The sequence below is a fragment of the Passer montanus genome, unplaced genomic scaffold (genome assembly GCF_014805655.1).
Source record: "Passer montanus isolate IOZ18808 unplaced genomic scaffold, ASM1480565v1 scaffold114, whole genome shotgun sequence".
Taxonomy (NCBI): domain Eukaryota; kingdom Metazoa; phylum Chordata; class Aves; order Passeriformes; family Passeridae; genus Passer; species Passer montanus.
In genome coordinates, this window is record NW_024358058.1 from 126,511 (window position 1) to 147,957 (window position 21,447).

At 39.6% G+C, this 21,447-nt stretch overlaps 1 protein-coding gene across 1 annotated transcript in view; it reads left to right on the forward strand.

Annotated features, from left to right (window-relative positions):
- The window catches only part of LMNB2 (lamin B2), a 36,653-nt gene extending 15,849 nt beyond the window's left edge, over positions 1-20,804 (forward strand). Inside the window, exons 3-12 of the mRNA XM_039696708.1 lie at positions 3,586-3,742; positions 4,429-4,554; positions 6,847-7,017; positions 10,139-10,264; positions 10,462-10,682; positions 11,246-11,537; positions 12,026-12,133; positions 12,940-13,059; positions 14,472-14,573; positions 15,678-20,804. Coding sequence (XP_039552642.1) covers positions 3,586-3,742; positions 4,429-4,554; positions 6,847-7,017; positions 10,139-10,264; positions 10,462-10,682; positions 11,246-11,537; positions 12,026-12,133; positions 12,940-13,059; positions 14,472-14,573; positions 15,678-15,719 — 1,465 coding nt within the window. The 3' untranslated portion in view covers positions 15,720-20,804. The remainder of the gene's footprint in view (positions 1-3,585; positions 3,743-4,428; positions 4,555-6,846; positions 7,018-10,138; positions 10,265-10,461; positions 10,683-11,245; positions 11,538-12,025; positions 12,134-12,939; positions 13,060-14,471; positions 14,574-15,677) is intronic.
- Positions 20,805-21,447: the final 643 nt, after the last annotated feature.

A 21,447-nucleotide genomic window follows, 5' to 3' on the forward strand; every position in this document is an offset into this window, starting at 1 on the left:
CTGGTGTTTTGAGGACTGAAGCCCCTCTGCACCGGAGGCAGTCTGGGAGAGCTGGGGATGTCCACCTGGAGAAGAGAAGGCTCCAGGGAAATCTCAGAGACCCTTCCAATGCCTAAAGGGGCTCCAAGAGAGGGAGAGGGATTAGGACAAGGCAGTAGTGGTAGGACAAGGGTGAATGGCTTCATATTGACATAGGGCAGCATTAGATTAGGATATTAGAAAGGAAGTCTTCCATGTTAGGGTGGTGAGGCACTCAGTCATAGAATCATGGAATATCCTGAGCTGGAATGGACCCACAAAAAACACCAAATCAACTCCTGGCCATGCACAGACACCCCAAAATCCCACTCTGTGTCTGAGAGTCCTGTCCAAATTCTCCTTGAGCTCCGGAAGCCTTGGGGCTGTGATCATTCCCTGGGGAGCCTGTTCAATGCCCCAGCACCCTCTGAGGGTAGAACATAGTATCCAACCAGCTGTGGCTGCCCCATCTGTGTGGAAGTGTTCAAGGCCAGGCTGGAAGGGGCTTGGAGCCAACCCAGTCTAATGAAGGGTGTCCCTACCCATGGGAGGGGTGAAACAAGATGAGATTTAGAATCCCTTCTATCCATTCTGTGATTCTGTGTATTTTACAACATCTACCATACATATATATTTTTACTTGAATGCAACTCATGAATGTAAATTTTTTTCTTTTGAACCAAGTTCATAACTAGGTTCATAAAGCAGTTGGGTAGTTTCACTTTATAAAAAGTTAATTATCTTTAGGATGTTCAAACACCATTTATATGATGTAAGGAACAGCTTAACTTTTAGTTTAAAGATGTTTGTATCAGGAGTAGGGACATACTTTTAAATCAAGAATTAAAATATTGTTGTAAAAATAGCCATTCTCATATCATTCTGTAACATGTATGGTTCTATCCTATATGCTGTGTAATGGCTTCCAGCGTTTGTGTTTCATCTTCAACTGTTTGACAAAACTTTTGACTACTGGAGGGAGGGGATTAGTGGAGGAGGTATGGATGGGAATAACTAATTTATGGTGAGGTGCACAAGACTTCTGCTTGGGTAGAACACCACCCTCCCTGTGACTGTTGAACCAGACCTGGTGAAGTGAATAAGGTCCATTCATTGGCAGAGGTAACTCTAATGGTGTGGTTAAGGAAAATCTCCTGTCCTGTTGTTCATGAAGTGCAGTTCATATCTTTATCAGCATCATTTTTCCCCAGGTCAAACCAGGTCTGAAAGTCAGTATCTGTCAGGTGCCATCATTCTGCTTGTTTTAGCAGTCCTGCTGAAGCTGGATGCTCCTGGCTCTAAGAGGCGTGAATGTCATGCTGTGGTTTCCTCTGCCTGCTACCTTCCTATAAGTAGGGACAGAACAACAGAGCATGGCTTCAGACTGAAAGACAGGGCTTGGAGCATGACACAGTTGGAATGAGATGGGCTTTAAGGTCCCTTCCAACCCAAACAATGCTGTGATTCTGTGGTCACTGAAACATTTCCCTGGAACAAACTTGGCTCTTTCTGGGAAAAAAGAGCTCTCAAGAGTTACCTACTTGGAGAGTTACCTGGTGTTCCTTGAAGCATTGACACATCTAGGTGGACTGACTGCTTGTAGGAACTTTTTAAAATCTCAGAGACCCCCCCCAAAGCAGTTGTATCTTTGTAAAACCTCTGCCATGTTTTTGCATGAAGGCAATAAACCGGGCTGAAATTATAAGTGAAAATAAAAATTAAAATAGCTTGCTATGTTGTCATTGTCCTTGAGGGGACCAAAGTTACTTACCACTGTCAGGAATTCTCTGTGGTTCAAGCTGTACATCAAACACTTCTATTCGTTCCCATCCCTGGAAGCACTCTCTTGCTGCCTGGCTTCTTCAGGTGGGAGGAAGCAGGAGGCTGTGTGAGCACGTACTGCTGTTCACAATCAGAGTGAAGCAGCTTTTGCCCTTTGAGTCCTGCACAGGCAGAAGGCTCCCAGGTCTGATTGGTGTGACACAGGCACAGTGGCTTGTTTTACAACACATGTGTAACATAGCACTTGTGACCTTCTGACTACTGCTAAATAACTGTCTTTTAAATAGAAGCCATGTTTTGTCTGTGCCTCCTGCAAGCTGATGAGTGTGAAGACATTGCACATATGTTGCAGAACAGAATTCACAGTGACAGATTGGACTGATGATAAGAAAAATTGGTTATAGTTAAATGAAAACAAATTCTAAGATCTACACCGTGAAATACAGAGAGAAAACACAAGCTGAACACATCACAAAATAAAGATGTCAGCTTAGAAAAAAGATGCACATCATGCTGAACCATGTAAACCATTGGTAAACCACTGTATGAGCCAAAGGCAAACAGTGGTGTATTGTGTGTAAGGCACACCAATACCCGATAATGGAGGATTTTCATAAAGTAATTCTGGCCAATTCAAGCAAATCAGAAATTCAAGAAGACAGTACAAATGATGAGGATTTTGGGAACCAAGCTTCAGGACCCAGGCTGGGCATCAAGGTTTGTATTAATCTAGAACACTGGTTTTCAGGGGTTTTTTTTCCTCTTTGCAAACATAATAATTTTTTCCATGTTTGGAGTTGCAGATTGAATACAGAGCTTTTAAAAGCCTATATGTAGTAGGAATTCTCTTCGAAGTTATTTCTGTGGGCCCTTAAAGCAGCTTATGGACAATAGGTGCAAACTACTTATCTACAGATTAGAAGTGTGAAGAAAGGAAAGGAGAAAAAGTGTCTGCGATGACTTAAGAGAAAAAAATTAAAAACCAACAGGTTCCCTCTGTCCCATGTGGTGTGAGACTAGAACAGTGAGCTTAAGCAGCAACAAGGAAGGATTATAGCACATAGCAGATCCTTTTTTTAATAACATCATGATACATGCTGAGAAAAGCTGCAGAAAGTCACTATGTTAGATGAAAAGACTGATAAATTACTTGGTGGGCAGAAGGAAGATTATCTTGGTCATATCTGCAAGTTGGGTATAATAACTCAAATAATGATATTTAAAGCACTCGGACATGCTTTGCCCATAATGAATACTGTTGAAGAAATACTGGTTTATTCCTGGAAGGTGACACATTTCCTTGGTGGATTATTTTACTTTACTACTTTTTGTGGGAATACATCATAAGGAATACTCTTGACCATATCAGATGTAAAACCTTGGGGATGTTCAGGCCTCTTTGGCCATTGCATGTACTTTGCTTTGTGGGCTGTACTCTAAAGTAAAAGATATCAGCTGTGTAGCTGCCAGATGAAAAAGTACTGTTTACACCTTGTATGCAATACCATCTCTTAGCTGCCAGAATTGCCTTCTTGTTTTTCCCTTGTCTGTCCATGATAGTTTTTTACTGTGCAATGCATTTACAGAACATGGTACCAGCTTCACATTTTGGGGGTGTTCCAGGTCAGTGGTCAGCAGCATTTGCAGGCTACTGCAGGAGCCATATAGTGGTGAGCTGGGCTTGATAAAAGGTGTCTGATAGCAACACACCTGTGGCTGTAACCAGGACATGCTCAGGATGGGTGTGCACCCATGTGTAAGTATAATGTACTTTTGTTTTTCCAGCTACAAGAAGAAAGATGCAGATTTGTCTGTGGCTCAGGGTCGTATCAAGGATCTGGAAGTTCTCTTCCATAGAAGTGAGGCAGAACTCAATACTGTCCTGAATGAGAAACGCAGTCTGGAAGCAGAGGTGGCTGATCTGCGTGCCCAGCTTGCTAAGGTATGGTAGGGAATGCTCTCTTGCTTCAGCACGGGACAGGTTGCGTAGCATAAATTCTCTTCTTTATTTGCAGTTAGTTTATAGTCTGAACATCAATGATGCATCTTGCTTACTGCTGAATATTTGGCTGCCTCTCTTGGATACAAAACTAAATTGTAAGAAATCTATGTAAAACAACCAAAGCAACACAGTGTTTTAGACATTTTGGTTGTCAGAAGATTTTGTTTTAAAATTTCTGATGTTTCTATATCTTGAGTCATTAAATGTTGTCCTTTGTAAGGTCCTGCATAATTTTACACTTGTGCTGGAGTACCCAGTGGGACCATGCTAGCAAGAAAAAGAAAGTGCAACATATTGTGCTTGAGGAGTTAATAATCCTTGGCTCCTGTATCAGAATGTATTGAGCTAATACTACATTTTAAATAGCTGGTATGCAAACATATAGGCTTGGTTTAAATATCAATTAACACACACACACACTTGTTCTTTCTGCTTTTCTGTGGCTTTTGTTTATTTATTGTGTTTCTTTCTGGTGGTGGTGTGGATTGGTTTTCTTTAAATCAGTGGCTTGAAATTAGTTTTGTTATTGTGAGTAACTGCTCCAAAGACATCGGATGAAGACTGTAAAAGGTTTATGGATGGAAGATAGGAATCCAGACAAAATTATCTTTAAAATTCTTTACTAGGCTGAAGATGGTCATGCTGTGGCAAAGAAGCAGTTGGAGAAGGAGACACTCATGCGTGTGGACCTGGAAAATCGGTGCCAGAGTTTGCAAGAGGATCTGGATTTCAGGAAGAATGTATTTGAGGAGGTATTATCAATCTAGTAATCTTGCCACTGTCCAAAGTTAATGTAGCTTTTAATCAAATTGACTATGAGCAACTACTAAGTAGTCCAGGTAGAGAAAATCAGTATTATCCTTCCTATACATGGGTTGAGTAATAAAATGGGTGAAGGTTTTACGCCTTTTTGCATGGTAAATCAGTGGTGAAGTCAGCATGAGAGCCAGGTGACAAGAGTATTGTTCCATGGGCAGGTGAACTGGAGCCAGCTGACTGCTCTGGGAAAGGGAAAATCTTTTTCCCTCTCACTGGACCTGGTTGCATGCCCTTGCTCTTTACTTACATCAGCTTTGGTTGCTGGACCTGATTATAGCCTGTTTTTATTGACTAGAATAGCATGTAACTGCCTTGCTTATTGCAGAGGTAGTTTTCTACCTGTTAAGTTAATAGTTCTAGTGAAGACCAAAATTTTTGTAATAGTGGGAATTGGGAGAGGAAAGCATGAATTTCTCTCTGTACCCAATGCAAAGTGTTACGTCGGTTATTCCGTCTCTGGTGGTTCTGCAAGCTCATTCAAGGAGTGGCTGCTGAGCAGTTGCCACGTGCTTCCGCTGTTCATCTCACCTACTCTAGGTGTGATGCTTGGCTCGCTGTTCACCTAACCATTTCAACCAGATTAACTAGAAACATACTAGAGTTTTCTTGGTTGAGTTTGATTTTTGACTGCTTAGTGGCTGAGTTGATTTACCGCAGAATCCAAATGAGTGCTCAGACTGGTTTAAGGGATGGGACAGGGCTGTGTGGCTAAGGACAGGGGCTGGAGCAGGGCAAAAAAACAACTAGGGAGATTAGCCTGAGACCATTGTCTCACTTCCATGCCCTGGAGTGCTTGGATTGGTACACTGACTGCAGTGACAGATCCTTGTTTGGTTGTAGGACCTTAAGATGACTTTTCTTCTTGGGAAGAATGTGTTGCTGTTGACTGAAGGTGAAACTAAATGAGACAGCAGAAGCTGATCCTAAAGCTTGCTGTGCTCAAGGGTGTGTTCTTTAGCACCCCTGATGCTCTTTGATTCTTGGATGCACCAGTTCAACATGTGAAGCAATAAATTGATTTCCTTTCCCTTAGTGAATTGATTTGGTTTACTGAAGGGTCCAAATCTCCATTAGAATTGAGTCATCGTGACTGGGAGTGTGGAAGTGAGGCCTGCTTATTCTAGTGGTGTTGAACTGCTGGATCAGCTCAGCCCTTCACCTGATCCTTTCTAGTCCCCCATGACATTCCTTTAGCTTCTGAGCTGTCATTGCCTACAGTTACTGAGAGACTGCTGCTTGCTAGTTTTCTTGATGTAAAAGTTAACCACAGAAAGAAAAGCTTATTTCATATCACTTCAGAGCACATTGCTGCTAGTAAAAGGACATGTTTCTGGGGATCTATTTTAGATGTAGAGCATTTCTGCTAAACAACTAGTAAAGTTGCTTTGAGTATGTGTTAGCTTTCTATGACTCCAGTCTAGCAAAATTGAGCCTTGCTTCACTTGCTGTTGTTCCTCATGGCCCTGCTGCTAACTTCAGGTCTCCTCCCAGTACTCAGAACCACTCCTTGGTTGTTTGTCCTGCCCTGAAGGAAGAAATTGTTTTTCTCATACCATACATTCAGACCTGGCCAGGTCTCTGCATGAATAAGTGCATGAATAAGCCTTACCTTACTAGTTTGCAACCAGTGTTCTTAAGCACAGAAAATTCATGCATTTCTAAAAATGCACATTTCTTAGTGCAAACTCTGATCATAAAAATTATGTCTTCAGGATTGCTTGGATTGCAGCTTTATTAATGCTGTAATCAAAATCTAAGAAGAAGGCGTCATCAGGTACATAGAACGTAGATGAGACTCACATCTGCTTAAGAGTGAAATTTGAAGATGCAGATTTTCTCTACAATTTTTTTAATATATATAATGTTCACAAATGGTGTTCATTTTCATCTGATTCCTTGTAGACTGCTATTGTAATGTCAGGATGTATATTGAGAAGGACAGGGTTTGTAGTAAAGCAGTGAAACAGACCCTTACTTAGACAGTATATGGCTATTTTTGAAGCTGGTGTTAAGTTGGATCACTTTTAAGAATTACATCCTGACAAATGAGAACAGTAACTTGAATTTGTTACTGCACGCAGCAATTCCCAGGCTTAAATGCCTGTAGTACTGTAGCTCCATTATGCTAAATAGTTAGTACTGCAGTAGTTAATTGTCTGAATGTAACTGATTGTACTGTTTACTTTAGTGTGGGAATTTGTCCCTCTTCTTTTGTGTGTATGTAGGAAATAAGGGAAACAAGAAAACGACATGAACATCGTTTGATTGAGGTGGACACAAGCCGCCAACAGGAGTATGAATCCAAAATGACTCAGGCTCTGGAAGATCTGCGAAATCAACATGATGAACAAGTCAAACTGTATAAGATGGAGCTGGAGCAGACATACCAGGCTAAGGTAACAACTGCTGTCCGCAGCACTGTCAGACTAGAAGCCCAGTTTGTGAGATAAAAGCCAGTTCTACCAGCTTTACTGGTCTTAAGGAGACGAGTAACTATAATTTGAGGAAGTTTTGTTCCAGTGTTCAAATGCTTTCCCTGGGACTTGTGTGCAGGTGCATTTCCAGGGAGGTTATAGCCAGAGGTAATAGCAAGCAGTAGCTTTAGCCAAGAGAGGTCAGTTAGTGAGAACATGTGGAGCTGTTTATGGTGTCTGCAGAAGACACAGTGGGAATAGTGGATGTCACACAGTAGCTGATTAGACAATGTCTTTTGCTATAAGGGTTCCTTTCTTTCATCAGTAGATCCAGTTTTTCTTCACAAATGGAGGGGCTTGGGAAAACTTGCAATATGTGCAATACATTGTGCATAAGAAGCTGGAGGGGGGGACTGGAGAGCTCAGAAGTGGGTGTGTCTCAGTATGGGCTTCTGCTTGGATGCAGTGAGCTTGCAAACTAATACAGACACACTGGAAGGGGCTTCTTATCTAAAGGTGCATTGTCACTTTGCTCTTACTGTGGCCATTGCAGTGTTATTAATCATGCCAATTCACTTTTAAAGATGTCTAAGCCTTGCAACATTTCAATGATCTAAGTTAGTTCTGGACTGGAAAATTACTAGATGCAGCTGTGAATCCTTTGGTGACAGTGAAACTTCAGGCAAGATATCAGACCTTTCTTGACCAGCTTTGGTGATGAAAATCATGGTATGGAATTTGAAAATCATAGAATCATAGAGAGGTTTGGGCTAGAAGGGACGTTTAAAAACCATCTAGTCCAGCCCCCTGCCTTGAACAGGAATGTCTTTAAACTAGACCAGGTTGCTCAGAGCCCCATCCTGACAATTCTGGCTGTTGAAAGTACTTGTCAGTAGTTACTTGTTCTCTTGTGCTGGAAGAATGATGGTACTGCTGACATTGTTCTCTCCCACCCTTCATTGAGACTCGCTTTGAATTCTTTGAGTTGATGATTTGGTTTGAGAAATGCTCAAATATTTGAGAAATATACAAATATTTAACTATTACTTACGGCAGCAACCCTATAGATAATAGGTATTAAAACCCCAAAATTAAAATTAAAACCCCCAACAGTTGGCAGGGTTGAAATTATTCACAGAACTCTGGAACATGTAAGGAGCTATTTGGATTGATTTTTCACAGTCTGAAGGAGATCCAGGACAGAAGATGCTTGGTAGAAGAAAAAAATTAAAAAGGATGCAATATACAAACTTAGAGAATGAAAAAGTGATGCTTTGAACAGGGGAATGAACAAATTAAGCTGCTTTTTCCCCGCATAAAGGTGGTTGTTATGGATGAAGTTGGAATATGGAGGGAAAAGGGTTTAGCTGTGAACTTAATTTTGTGATTTCTGAACAAGGACATGTCCCTGTTAGAGAGCCAAAGCTGGGGAAGAATATGATGTCAAAGCAAATCACTAGGTTTAGCTACTGAGCAGCTCCAGGATGAGATGATCTTGGGTAAAAGCTCACTTCTTGCACAGGGCAGATGTGGAGTGGCTGGAGAAAGTCCAGAGGAGGCCACAAAAGTGATCCTGAGGACTGGAGCACCTCTTATGGAGAGAGCTGGAGTGTTCAGCTTGGACAAGAGAACTCTTCAGGGAGACCTTGTTGTGACTTTTGAATACTTAAAAAGAGCTTCTAAGAAAGATCATTATGATCCGTGATAATAAGCAATAGCAATCCTTAGTACTTGACACTATGCCAGCATAGTACCTTAGACTGTAAGGTAGTGAATGGTTGTCAGACTTTAAATATTTTTTCATTTTAAACCTTACAAGAAGTAATGGAGTCTGTAGTTGAAGTTCCTTCAAAATCTGTAGCCTAAAGAAGGCTCTGTGTGTGCTGCTCAGAACCTAGTGAACAGCAGAGCTAGTGAAGATTGATTTTATAAACCTTTGTGCTGTGTGGCTAAAGAACATCTTCTGCCTGTAACTGTTCTTAGAATTAGATTGGTTTAGGTTTTGAGTGGATTCCGTGGTGTGGCAAAATTGTTGAAGTCCAGCTCTAAGGCATGCAAAGGATGGTTTTTCTAGCTCTGCTTACCATGTAAGAGTTCTGGTTTTGCTCTCTCTGTTTTGGTAAAAATTAACCACTAGAAATTAAGCTTGTTCACTAGGTGAATTTAACAAAAAATTAAAACAAAATCATATATTGGCAATTATTATGGAAAGAGAATAAAACCAAACCCATTGTTTTGTGTCTGGGACAGGATGTCATCTGGAATGCTGTGAGTAGTTTTATTGCTTGTTGCAAAGGTACTACAAAGTTGACAGAGATAATTTAGAGTGGGAAACAAGCATGCATGAGAAAATTTTAAATAAAACTTCACCTGGAGAAGAGATACGTTGAGAGAGGTGAAAGATACAGTGGATACAGTCTGTAAAGGGATAAATAGCATGGGGAAGGTAAATGAGGAGTGATTGTTATTTTTTCAGTAGGAGCAGGGTCAGTGGATGTCCAGTGAGAATGTCCAGATAGAGAAGACACAAAGTAATTGTTCTTTAATATAGAGCTAAACTCATTTCCCCAAAAATTCAAAAAGCAGTGACAAATTCCTGCCAGAGAAATCCACTGAGAGATAGTAAGCAGTAAAATACTGTCCCTGACTGAGGAAGTCCCTGAGTTGCATATAGCCAGCAGAGACATAATACCCATGGAATATTTTATTGAGTTAGTCTGTGGGCATCCAGGGAGCTGTTGGACCAGGACATGAATTAGGTAGGCAGCCTTTGCTGTCACTCAGTGTGATTTGCCTTAGGACAAACAAGCAGAGCACTTGCTCAGTTTTTTGGAAACTAAGGTTGCTTGTATAATGGAAGGGCTAATAGAAGGTTTGTTTTAACAGCATAAGCAAGTCCTGCATTTTTTAACTGCATAAGCAAATCCTGAAATACATTGTCCTTTGGTTCTTAGGTCATTCCTTAATGTTTTGCAGTTCTTATCCTAAACTTACCAGACCATTTAAATTTTTCTAAAATTAAGTAGTTGCTATTTTTTTACCAAAAGGATATTTCAGGATTTCTAACTCAGTACAAGTGAGCTGTATGAAACTTTCTTTCCAGCTGGAGAATGCCAAATTGTCCTCTGACCAAAATGACAAAGCTGCTGGTGCAGCTCGAGAGGAGCTGAAGGAGGCTCGCATGAGGATAGAAGCTCTCAGCTACCAGCTTTCTGGTCTTCAGAAACAGGTAAAGGGGCCAAATTGGCTTTCATCTCAAACACACAGCTGTTTTGTGTGAATATATTAACATTTCCGACCCTTCATATTTTCTGAATTTTGCATAGAGAAATCTTTGTTATGTTCATTTGGGAGGGAGAAGGTTTTTAACTTTTGAGTGGACCTGCATGGATGCCAGGTGGGCTTTTTCTTGTGCTGTGTGCCTAGGCCAGTGCAGCAGAAGATCGCATTCGGGAACTGGAGGAAATGATGGCTGGAGAGCGGGAGAAGTTTAGGAAGATGCTGGATGCAAAGGAGAGGGAAATGACAGACATGAGGGACCAGATGCAGCTTCAGCTTACGGAGTACCAAGAACTACTTGATGTTAAATTAGCACTTGACATGGAGATCAGTGCTTACCGAAAACTCCTGGAAGGAGAAGAGGAAAGGTGTGTAAAGATTCCACTTTCTTTTCTAAGGACTCTCAAGTGTTATTTTCATTTCTTGCCCTTATTTTTTTTACCACTTGAACAGGAATGGCCAGATTACCTTTCACTGAAATTATATTGGCTTCACATCACAATGTTGTTGCATGGAACACTTGTTCTCAACTGAACACTGTCCTTATTTTGGGTTTTTGTAATGGTCTTGGATTACAGTGAAATATATCCTTCTGTGCTTGGTCTTCACATCATCTTCTTACTTAAATGCTTGTACTTCTATGGTTTTAAATCGTGGGGCCCAAGGATAGTGTGTTCAGTAGTAGCTGTAGTGGAGAGAGGGGTCAAGGGATCTGTGTTGCTTTCAGTAGCACTGCTCTCCATGCCACATGGTCATACTGCCAGAACATTCCTCAGGGATGGGTGTGACTCCTCATGTATGCAGTCTTTTTGACATACAGAGTGAGGATTCTGTCAGCTTTGGAGCACATTAAAGTCTGCTTACTTGAGGATATTGTAGCTTTGTTGTTCTCTGGGTGAGTTAATTAAAATGCTTTCTTGGTTGTGTTAAGGTTGAAGCTCTCTCCAAGTCCCTCCTCCCGTGTCACAGTCTCTCGGGCTACCTCCAGCAGCAGCAGCAGCAGCACTTCACTTGTTCGCTCTTCCCGAGGCAAGAGAAAACGTATTGAAGCAGAGGAGCTTTCCGGCAGTGGAACCAGTGGGATCGGCACTGGAAGTATCAGTGGCAGCAGCAGTAGCAGTAGCTTTCAAATGTCCCAGCAAGCTTCAGCTACAGGAAGTATCAGCATAGAAGAGATAGACCTGGAGGGCAAGTATGTTCAGCTTAAGAACAACTCAGAGAAGGTGAGCATCAGCAGAACTCGTAGAAAACAGGAGCTAAATTGAGATGATACACAGCACTTTGCAGCATGAGTAGGTGCGGCCATGTGGAGAGCGGGAACAGCATCTCAAGGTGCAGCATCCTGCAGGAACTAATGGGGGCTTTGAAAAGTTGAACATAATGGTGGGCTAACATGCTGCAGGAAGAGAATACAATTTGTCCCAAATGTGTAAATGTGTGCTGGGACATTGCTCACAGAAACAGACTGCTGTCTAGCAGAACTTCATTGTGTGAAATAGTTATCTTTTAAAATTTTGGTGAATGACCCTATGGAATTTGCACTTTAGACTCTGACTGGATATAGGCAAATACTTTCAAGGTAGAATGCAAATGTCTAACAACCATATAAATGAATTTATCTCCCCATTATTTTAATAACAAAGATGTAGATTCTGATGCCTGCTTGTTCTATTTGGTTCGCTCTGAATAACTTTCTGACTCTATCCATTAGGATCAGTCTTTGGGTAACTGGAGACTGAAAAGACAAATTGGAGATGGAGACGAAATTGCTTACAAATTTACTCCTAAGTATGTCCTCAGAGCTGGGCAGACTGTTACAGTAAGTTGTATTTACAGTATGTCAAAAACATATTCTTCTGTTGATGCTGTGGCAATTGGAAATCTTGAAGTCTGGTAGAGCCTGATTTGGTTTCATGGGTCTCACTCTAGAGGAGGAGGATTTTAGTTATAAAAATGCAAAACAAAAAATTAATTTCTATATTAGTACTTCAGTATTTAAAACCATTTTTTTGGGCACATAGAAAGTTGAAGAAAAAGGTGTTTTGGGGGATTAGTCAAGAAGTGTTTGTTTCCAAACACCTTTGCCCAGGTTTAGCACCCTAATCCTGCTCAACCTCTTAAAGAATTGGGAACAGTTCAGAGCATTCATTCAGACTGTAGTTAAGACTGGACATTCTCAGCATTAACTGTAGTTAATGTTGTAGAACAGCTGCTTTTCAATAATTTTGCATTTTATTTTCAGTCTGCAACAGATGTTCTTTTAGGATGAAACAAATGTATCTTTTAAACACTTGCAGCTATTTCTACTTAAGTATCAATTGTTTAGATACATATAAAAGATTTAAGTTGATGCACTACATGCTGCTTTTTGCCTTGGCTCCATACAGTATGGTTATTGAGACAGTGGTAGGAGAAATTTGTTCAGAAAATAATTCATGACTGCAATATTAGATTTTTTTAATGCCTTACTGCAAGTAATAGTGTAGTTAAAAGTAGGGTAAAACTGCCATTGGAATTCAGAAAAGAAACCTAGTATGTAGAGAGAAGTAGGAGAATTAGGGGGATATGTATATTTAAAAGAAAAATATGGATAACCAGCTAATTACAGATTGTCATTCTCTCTAGATCTGGGGTGCAGATGCGGGTGTATCTCATAGCCCCCCTTCTGTTCTCGTGTGGAAGAATCAAGGCAGCTGGGGTACTGGTGGAAATATCTGCACTTACCTCGTCAACTCTGAAGGAGAGGTAGGCTGTGTCCATGGGTTGGGTTATCTCCCAAACTCCTAATTTGAGGGTGGGGTGACATGACACAATGACAAAATCCTGATTGTAAGATCTCCGCTGTTGTTTTCTAATATGACAGTTTATAACACTGAAATAATTACATATTATTTATGTACATATTTCTGACATATTTGGGATATTTTTGAAAACTGTGATCATTATGATTATGCCCACAGACACTTTTTTCCCACTTTAGAAGAATACCTTGCTGGTAGAGAATTTGTTTGGAATTTGAGTATGTAATTTCAGAAGAGACAAAGAAAAGAAGCATTTCTGGCAATTCCAGTTCCATTACATAGTCCCTATGATGTTCTGAGGTGCAGTGTAAATATTAATGTAGGAAGATAATTGTCCTTTCCATATTAGAAGCATATCATAAGTTCTCATTTGGTAGAGACTCCTGAGCATTCTGCATTGTTCTACATCTGCCCACAGTTATTTTTTTTAAAACCATCTCTGCAGATGTTTTGCAAGGGAGAATCGTGCCTTGGCTGTTACTCATAACTGTACCATTATCCCAGCAATCTGATAGCAATAGGAAAAGGAAACAGACCATAGTCATATCAGTTTTTGTGTTGCCTTTCTTGCTGGCAGTTTTCTGGAAGAACTTTGTGGGCAGGATGAGGTAGGAGGACGGTAATTTGTACAAATAGAAAGCTAATACTCTCCATATTCAAACTGTGTGGTCAAACTAGTATCTGAAAAAATTTCAAATCCATGTCTGTTTTCACTATGGTTGCCTTTAGTATCCCTGCTTAGGAGAGTATGTTAAGGGCAACTTTTTCCACAATTAGAGATTTTCATCTGTGATTTCCATGGTGCAAGTAGGCAGAAGAATTTCTTACTGTTTAGAAGTGTTAAAAATAATTTAGTAATAAAGGAAGCTTCCTGGGGTTTTAGAATTTTCTTTAGTGCCTGGCTTGTAAAACTATGCTGAAAACCAACATATGCAATTAACATTGAATATTTTTAGAAACTGGGAATATTCTTTATGTTGTGTAATCATACTGAGAAAGTTTGGTTTCTCACATTACACTGTATCTCAGACAGCTCCTACCTGTGTCTGCTGTGACCTTGTGTAAAATAGACTATGATCACCTGAAACATGTCTGCTTCCTCTTAAATCCCAGGGTAATGAAAAGAAATCAAGTGGCTGAATTACATTACCGTGCTTTTTAGTGCACAGAAATAAGAATGATGTTGTGGTTTGCAGGATATTGCTGGGTGTTTGCTTGCATAGCTAGTGATTAAATTTAGGCCAAGTTGCTTTAAACTCTCCAAAATTTAGTAAGGATATTATATTGATGATATAGCAAAAACTTAACAGATAGATAAAGACTTCTGGCCATCTCCTTATCTGTCATTTTGTATAGGAAGTTGCAGTGAGAAGCGTTACTAAATCAGTAGTTGTGCGAGAGAATGAAGAGGAAGAAGATGAAGCTGAATATGGAGAGGAAGACCTTTTCAACCAACAGGTAATCAGATGCAGACCAGATGTTTAACTTATGCCTCATTAGTTGGATCAATCAGGCATAAGATTTACTGGGGGGGATCCCCCTTCAAATTCTGCCAACTCTGAGCTTCCTTGTCCTTTCTTCCAATGGTTGCTTGCAACATTGCAGTGCACCAAGAGAGGACAATGTGAGCGGTGCTGTCAGGAATTACTGCTGGGATCCATCCTCATACAGCTCAGGCAGTGGCTGATGCCAGCTCAGGGTATCTGTGCTTCAGATCACACAGTTTCAGCATTAGCAGGCAGTGTTCCTTCCAGTATCTGCTGGTCTGTGCAGCAGAGCTGGGGCATTCTTGCTGGAAGCAGGATATTACCAGATAATCACTGAAAACCAGGAATGGGGGTGCTTCTCTTGCTGCAAGCTTCAGCTTATTGGTTTATTTTGTGACAGTATATAGCTTCTACTCCTAAAATAAACTTGTTTTTTTCTTAATAATGCCATCTGTATGTTTTGACAACCTTTCACTTAATAATGTGAAATAAGTGACCAGGAGTTGACAGAGCAAAAAAAGGAGAAGGATATATAGGTGATACCAGAAATATTTTAAATTTGAAACCTAAGGGATTTGTTCTTCTGATCAATGGCCGTTAGTTGGTCTTTTCACAAATAACCATTCTGTGCAGGTTTGCAGGTGAGTTCTCAAAGCTTTTTTGGTCCCAAAGATTAAGCTTTGTATTTGTAGTATAAAACAACTGATTTTTCTTACCCAAAAAAGCAGCTATACAGCAGAGATCACTCTCAAACAAAATCAGCATTTGAAATACAGGAACTTGCTGGTCTCAAGCTAATGGCATCACAATTTTCATTTGTCATCTGTATCACTGCTGGAAATATGGAGACTAACCAACCAACCTGTTGCAGAAAACCCCAATCAGAGGAGCAGTATGTCAGTCCTGTCAGCAGACTGGGGCATGTACTCCTACTTCCTCTTATGTAGTGATGTTCCCTTAATGTAACTAAATGACTAAAGAAGTGCTTTTGGCAAATGAGATGATAAGCAGAGTCTAGGCTTGCAATCTGAATAGCTGGTAAGAACTGAATTCAACTCTGTCTATCTTATTTTAGGGTGATCCCAGAACAACCTCTAGAGGATGCTCAGTGATGTGAAGAAAGAAGAAAGAAACTATTATTTACGCTTTTCCCCCTTCATTTATTTCCTTTTATTTTTGCTATTTTTTCCTTCCAGAGCCACTGAAAACTATTTTTATATGCATCACCTGATTTCTTTGACGTTTACTCCTTGGTACATTTTTATAAAAAAATTCAAAAAAACTTTACTGAACAAAACTGCCAGGATTTTTAATAGATTTCTTTATTTTTCCCTCTTTGTTGAAACACTCTATTGGAATACAATATTTTTCCCCATACAGAATTTAAAGTCTTACATAGAAACCTAAAGCAGGAAAGAGATTTTTTAGCCAAGATGAGACTCCTTGAGTGTACGGTAAATCTATAATTACATATATAACCAGTATAATACCCCCAGAAAAAAGGTTTAATGAAGTGTGTTTATGTACAGGGCCCTGGGAGAGATTCACAGAGTGTTTCCTCAACAGTTGTAGAAAAGCTAGTATTTTGCCTGGTATTCTCAGCAATTCCCATCTTAGGAAAATTAGACCATAGATTCATTCAAAGTGCTGCTCTACAATTGCAATGTTAGGGGGAAGCTTCATTTTTGGCATTTTTGACTCAGGACCTGGCCATTGTGTCTTTCTCCAAGGTTTGACAGCCTAGTGGTAAAACATCTGGGTCTGTCACACCTGAGCTCCATGTCATAATTTCAGAAGTTGAACGGTGGGTTTTGCTTCCTGAATATACACACCATCCCAAGTTGGATGTGTCAAACCCAAAAGTCAAACTGTTTGATTTTTAGAGGATTTTGCCATTGTCACAAGTTAAATCATGGACACAAATTGTGATATTCAGTATTTATAATTTAATGCTTTTGACATACTCAGCTTTAAAAATATTTGATTAAGATTTTAGAAGTAAAACGTATTTATACTTTTGGCAGTTATAAATATTGGGGATTTTAAAGGTTATTCAGTATAAATGTTGACCTTTTTAATCAGAGCTAGAAATAGCTTGTTCATACTTCTGTTAGGTTCAAAAGAGCATTGTCAGGTATCCCAGGGAGCAATATTTGCAAAATAGAGCAGAAATAGTTGAATGACTTTTAAACAGTTCAAAGGAACTGCCTCTGTTAAGGATACAAGCTACGCAGTGTTCAAGTGCTCAAGGCAAAGTCTAATAAGGAGTGAAGGGAGAATAATGTTTTTTATAAAAAATGCGTTGTATGGGTAGCAGGTGATTTTTATTTTAAGAGGATGCATTTTTTATCTGATAGTGTCCATTTAGCTAAAGGTTTCAGCCGCTGCATTTCTCTGGAGATAACTGAGTCCCATAAGAGTTAGTGTTCATCTTTAAGCATGAGGAAAAATACTTGACTGCTCCAAAGAATGCAGATGTTATTTCATCTACTAGTTGAAAAACAAACTTAGTAGTTTGGATACAAAATTTGGACACCATTTGATTTCAGCACAGAATCCTGTTGTTACCTGCACTCTTGAACTCTGATCATGTCATTCAAAATGTTAAAACTCATCAGACAAGTGACAAGGTTTGGATGTTTTCGGTGGCTTTTGGACATTATGTTCTCTGAACAGTATCATGACTGACAGATATAACCTAGAAAGTCGGTTTTGTGGCTCGGATTGATGGCTTTGTTATGCAAGCAGGGTGGGAACAAAAGGGGCTTTAAGCTTCAGGATTTATTTTGTCATTTAAAAATAAAGATGCTACTTTTCTCTCCTTGAGTGGGATAACTGGGTTGCTGAAGTTAAGCTAATAGACATTTAGAATTATGTTTTAATCCATTATTAGAAGACCTATTACAAAAAAACAGGATAAAGATTTGGCTGTTTGGGCTGATGAGATAACTGAATTTATGTACTTGGCCATCTTTCTAATGTAATTTTCCCACTCTGCTCGTGTAGAAGGTTAAATATGTAGTAAATCATGTTTCTCTCTCTGTAAGATGTATCTAGTGAAATTATGTTTCTCAGACATACTGTTACAATTACCTTTTCTAAATTCATTGTTATGCAAATGAATGCAATCAGTGTAAAGTTATTTTTGCAACACACCTTCCAACCACTGGACACTATTTCCCTTTTCTGACCCACAGCTTCTGTAAGATACTGACATAGTGTTTGAGGCCTTTTTTGCTTTTTCCCTAAAGATCTATTTTTTTTTCACATGGGCCAGTTTTCAGACTGCTTATTCCTTTAAGATTGTCCTGTAAATTTAAGATTATTTTGTGATCTTAAATACTAAAGTAATGAATGTGTAGTTAATTTACATTTTTTTTCTGTGGTTTTTGGTTTGTTTGTTTTCTGTAAAGAATGGCCTCAGAAAGGCAGCTCAAATGAAGAAAAACCTCTTGCTACCTGAGCCATAGTTTTCCTAACAGCTACTGTATGAGGAATATGTCTTCTTGTAGCCTTAAGAACTGGTGCTTGCAGATTTCTTGTAATGAGCACTGTGCCCTTGAGTAACAGTCTGCTGAATATGTCCTTAGAATTGGAACTCTGACATTTAACTTTGGAAGCAGTTTATTTGATTCTTTGGGACCATGCTTAGGTATATACAGGTCAAATAAACCTGTGATTGACACTGTGGGAAAAGCCAAGTCTGAATGTGGATGATTCTGTTACCACAGTGCTTTTTAATAGGCTACTACAAATATGATAAATAACTTCTGGCTGTAAATTACAAGCCACAGAAGAACTACTGTATACCATGTACTTTGGTTTTTGTGTTGCCTTCTCCAGACACCATCCCGGCCTCTTGCTTTTGATACTGAGCTTCAGTCTAATGGCGCTGTTCCAGACAGACTGGAGGCAGTTTTGTGGCTTTACCAACCCAAAAAGCATTCTTTCTTTTTTTTTTTTTCCTATCTTTCCAACATTTTTTTTCCATTTTCAGGATATTTAATTTTTTTTTTGTTCAAATAAAATCCAGCATCTCTTTGTCCCCTTTTTCTCTTTGATCCTGTATATGAACCAGTCTTGACGAAATTAGAAGCGTGGACAGCAGTTCTACTTCAGTGCTGGTACCTGGCATAAAGCTTGAGGGAAAAATAGATTTGACTTGTCTGGAGAAAAAATATTTTAAGATATCACTGATAAGGGAAATTAAGCTTTTATCAGAGTAGTTACTTGAGCATAACTATCCATATGGATGTTCTTAATCCAGAAATATAACCTTATTCTGAATGAAATAGTAAATAGGTTTTCCTATTTACTATTTCCTGTTGTGTAGCTCATAATAGAATATCATATAAAATACAACAAGCACATCCTGCTTCCTCCTAAGCTCATGCCACATGAAAACGCTTGTCTCAGAACAAGTCCAATCCATCTGCAGACCTGTCAGGAATGTGATACCTTCTGGAGTACCTTCTCAGAGTCCCTGGCATTTCATGCCATTTTTTTCTCCCTTGCTTCTGCATGTGTTCCTTTAACTGTTGCATTGCAGTGACATACTTCAAGGAGTGGAGTGGCTGGGATTCCCTTGTTCCTGCACATCCATATTTCCCGTGGTTCCTTTGCTGCCCCACAGGTGTATTTCCTGTTCCATTTGTTGCTTCACAGCTCTGTTTCACAGCAGGTCTCTTTATGCCTACATGGGGCTCCAGCTTGGCTCTAACAGAGCCCATCATTTGCACTGAGATGTTGCCTACTTATCCTCAGCTCTGTGTTACCATTAGATGGTATTCCTGTGATGTAAAAGCCAGCTGAGTATGTGTGCAAGCTGGCAGTAGTGTGGGAATTTTAGACAAGGAGATCACTGTGTGGTGTCTGTCCTTGAGCAATGGGACACTTCATGTTCAGTTCAGGGATCTTAATGGGTTTTATACACCCTTTTTCTTTTTTATGCTCATCCTGTATAAAGGCCCTTTAACTGCAACCTTAACAGAGGTTGCAGGTTAGAAGAGACCTGTAAAAATCCTCTCTACACCCCAGGACCTTGGAGAATCTCTTACCTTTATGCACATCAGAAAGGTTTTGATGCTGCAGGAAAACATGCATGCTGTATGTTCTAGATTTCTTGTAGCCACTTCTGTCATGTATTCACTGTTAAACCATTCTAGCTCTTCTTTCTGTATCTTCTTTTGAAAGTCTTATCTCTAAACAAAGGCACATCCATATTTGATCCTGCATTTTATTGACACTGTTGGGTCCAAACTGTGCAAGCAAAGCCTTGTGAACCAGTGAGCGGAAGGTGAGATAGTGATTGCATTTTTTAAAGCACTGTTTTAGCTGAATGTCAGGACAAATTATATTGGAGAGATTGTTTTCTCATTATATAGGCCTGGGAAACAGAATTTTTATTTGCCCTTCAATATGCTTAGCTTTAAACCAGTTTAAAATTATTTAAAGGTGTTTGTTGTTTTGTTTTTTTTTTAATACAAGACCATATTTACATGCAATTATTATTTGTAAACATAATTCTTTTCTTGAAATGCTAAGGTCTAGAGTGAAAAAGATTCAAAGAATCATGATTCTGATGATTCCATTCAGAATAGCACAGGTAGTGAATTGACTTGGAGTTCCAGAAAAGATGTTGTTTATTGAACTTCCAGATTTTCTAGTTAGCTGTTACTGAAGTGACAAGTCCATCTTGGTAAGGCAGTTACTATATATTCAGCTACCCAGATCATTACACTAAAATTACAAGCAATAATCTATTTTGAGCAAGTTTAAGCCAAAATGCTTTCCATTTGGGCACAAAATACAGTTGATATCTTATTTTCATAGCAGTGATGCCTTGTGACTTGAATTTTTATTTTTAAAATTTTTTAAACAAAATTTTGATTTAGACAGGTCTGGCTTGAGGGCACTATAGTAACCACCTCCAGTCAGCTGCTGCAGATGAGTTTTTGGAAGGTTCAAGTTTTTTAAATGGGGAATTATGAAAAAGAAACACAAAGACAAAACAATGAAATTGTTCACTTGAAACTTAGAAAAACTACATCATGACCTAGACTTTACCATTTCAAAGTGGTTTGGTTTTTTTCTTTTTAGAATATGCATGCCAAATGTCTTGTCTTTTTCAATGATTTGTAATATACATTTTATGACTGGAAACTTTTTGTACAACACACTCGAATAAATGTTTTGCATTTTATTGGTTTCCTTCTGTCTATTGCCCAGCACACAAGTAATGTGAGGTATTTGAGATGATTCATCCAGGAGGCCTCTAAGTGTGGAGAGGGGACACAAAGAGCTGCTGTCTGTGCTCCCAACATTGGTCAGCTGAATTGTGTCCCAGCAGGGATCCTGGGCTGTATCAAGGAACACTTTCCTTAAACCTGACGGAGTGCTGGTGGAACCTGCTGTCCTCCGTGATCAGTACCAACAAAAGCAGGGGAAAGAATACCTGCAGCTGGAGCAGATTAACCTTCCCTTCTTTCTCATCACCGCTGCACTGAAGGGATTTTTTATTTAACCTTGACACTAAATAAGAATGAGAGCAGAAACCGATCGCTGGCAGGGATGGATTCTTAGGGATGGATAGAAGCATTGCCGTGAGCTGATGCATTTGCCAACCTGGCTCTCAGCTTCCAGCCCACTTTTGAGTACAGACTCGAAAGTGGGCTGGAAGCTGAGCCAGACTGGTAAATGCATTTAAAAATTGCTTTTTAAATTCATTTAAAATTTGTGCCTTAGGTGTCTGCCCCATCGTTAGCACTAGCTGATTATGTTTCTTGCAGCGTGGTAGGAATGCCTTCTGTTTGAAGTGGGCAGATCCAAAGACAGAATGGTATGGT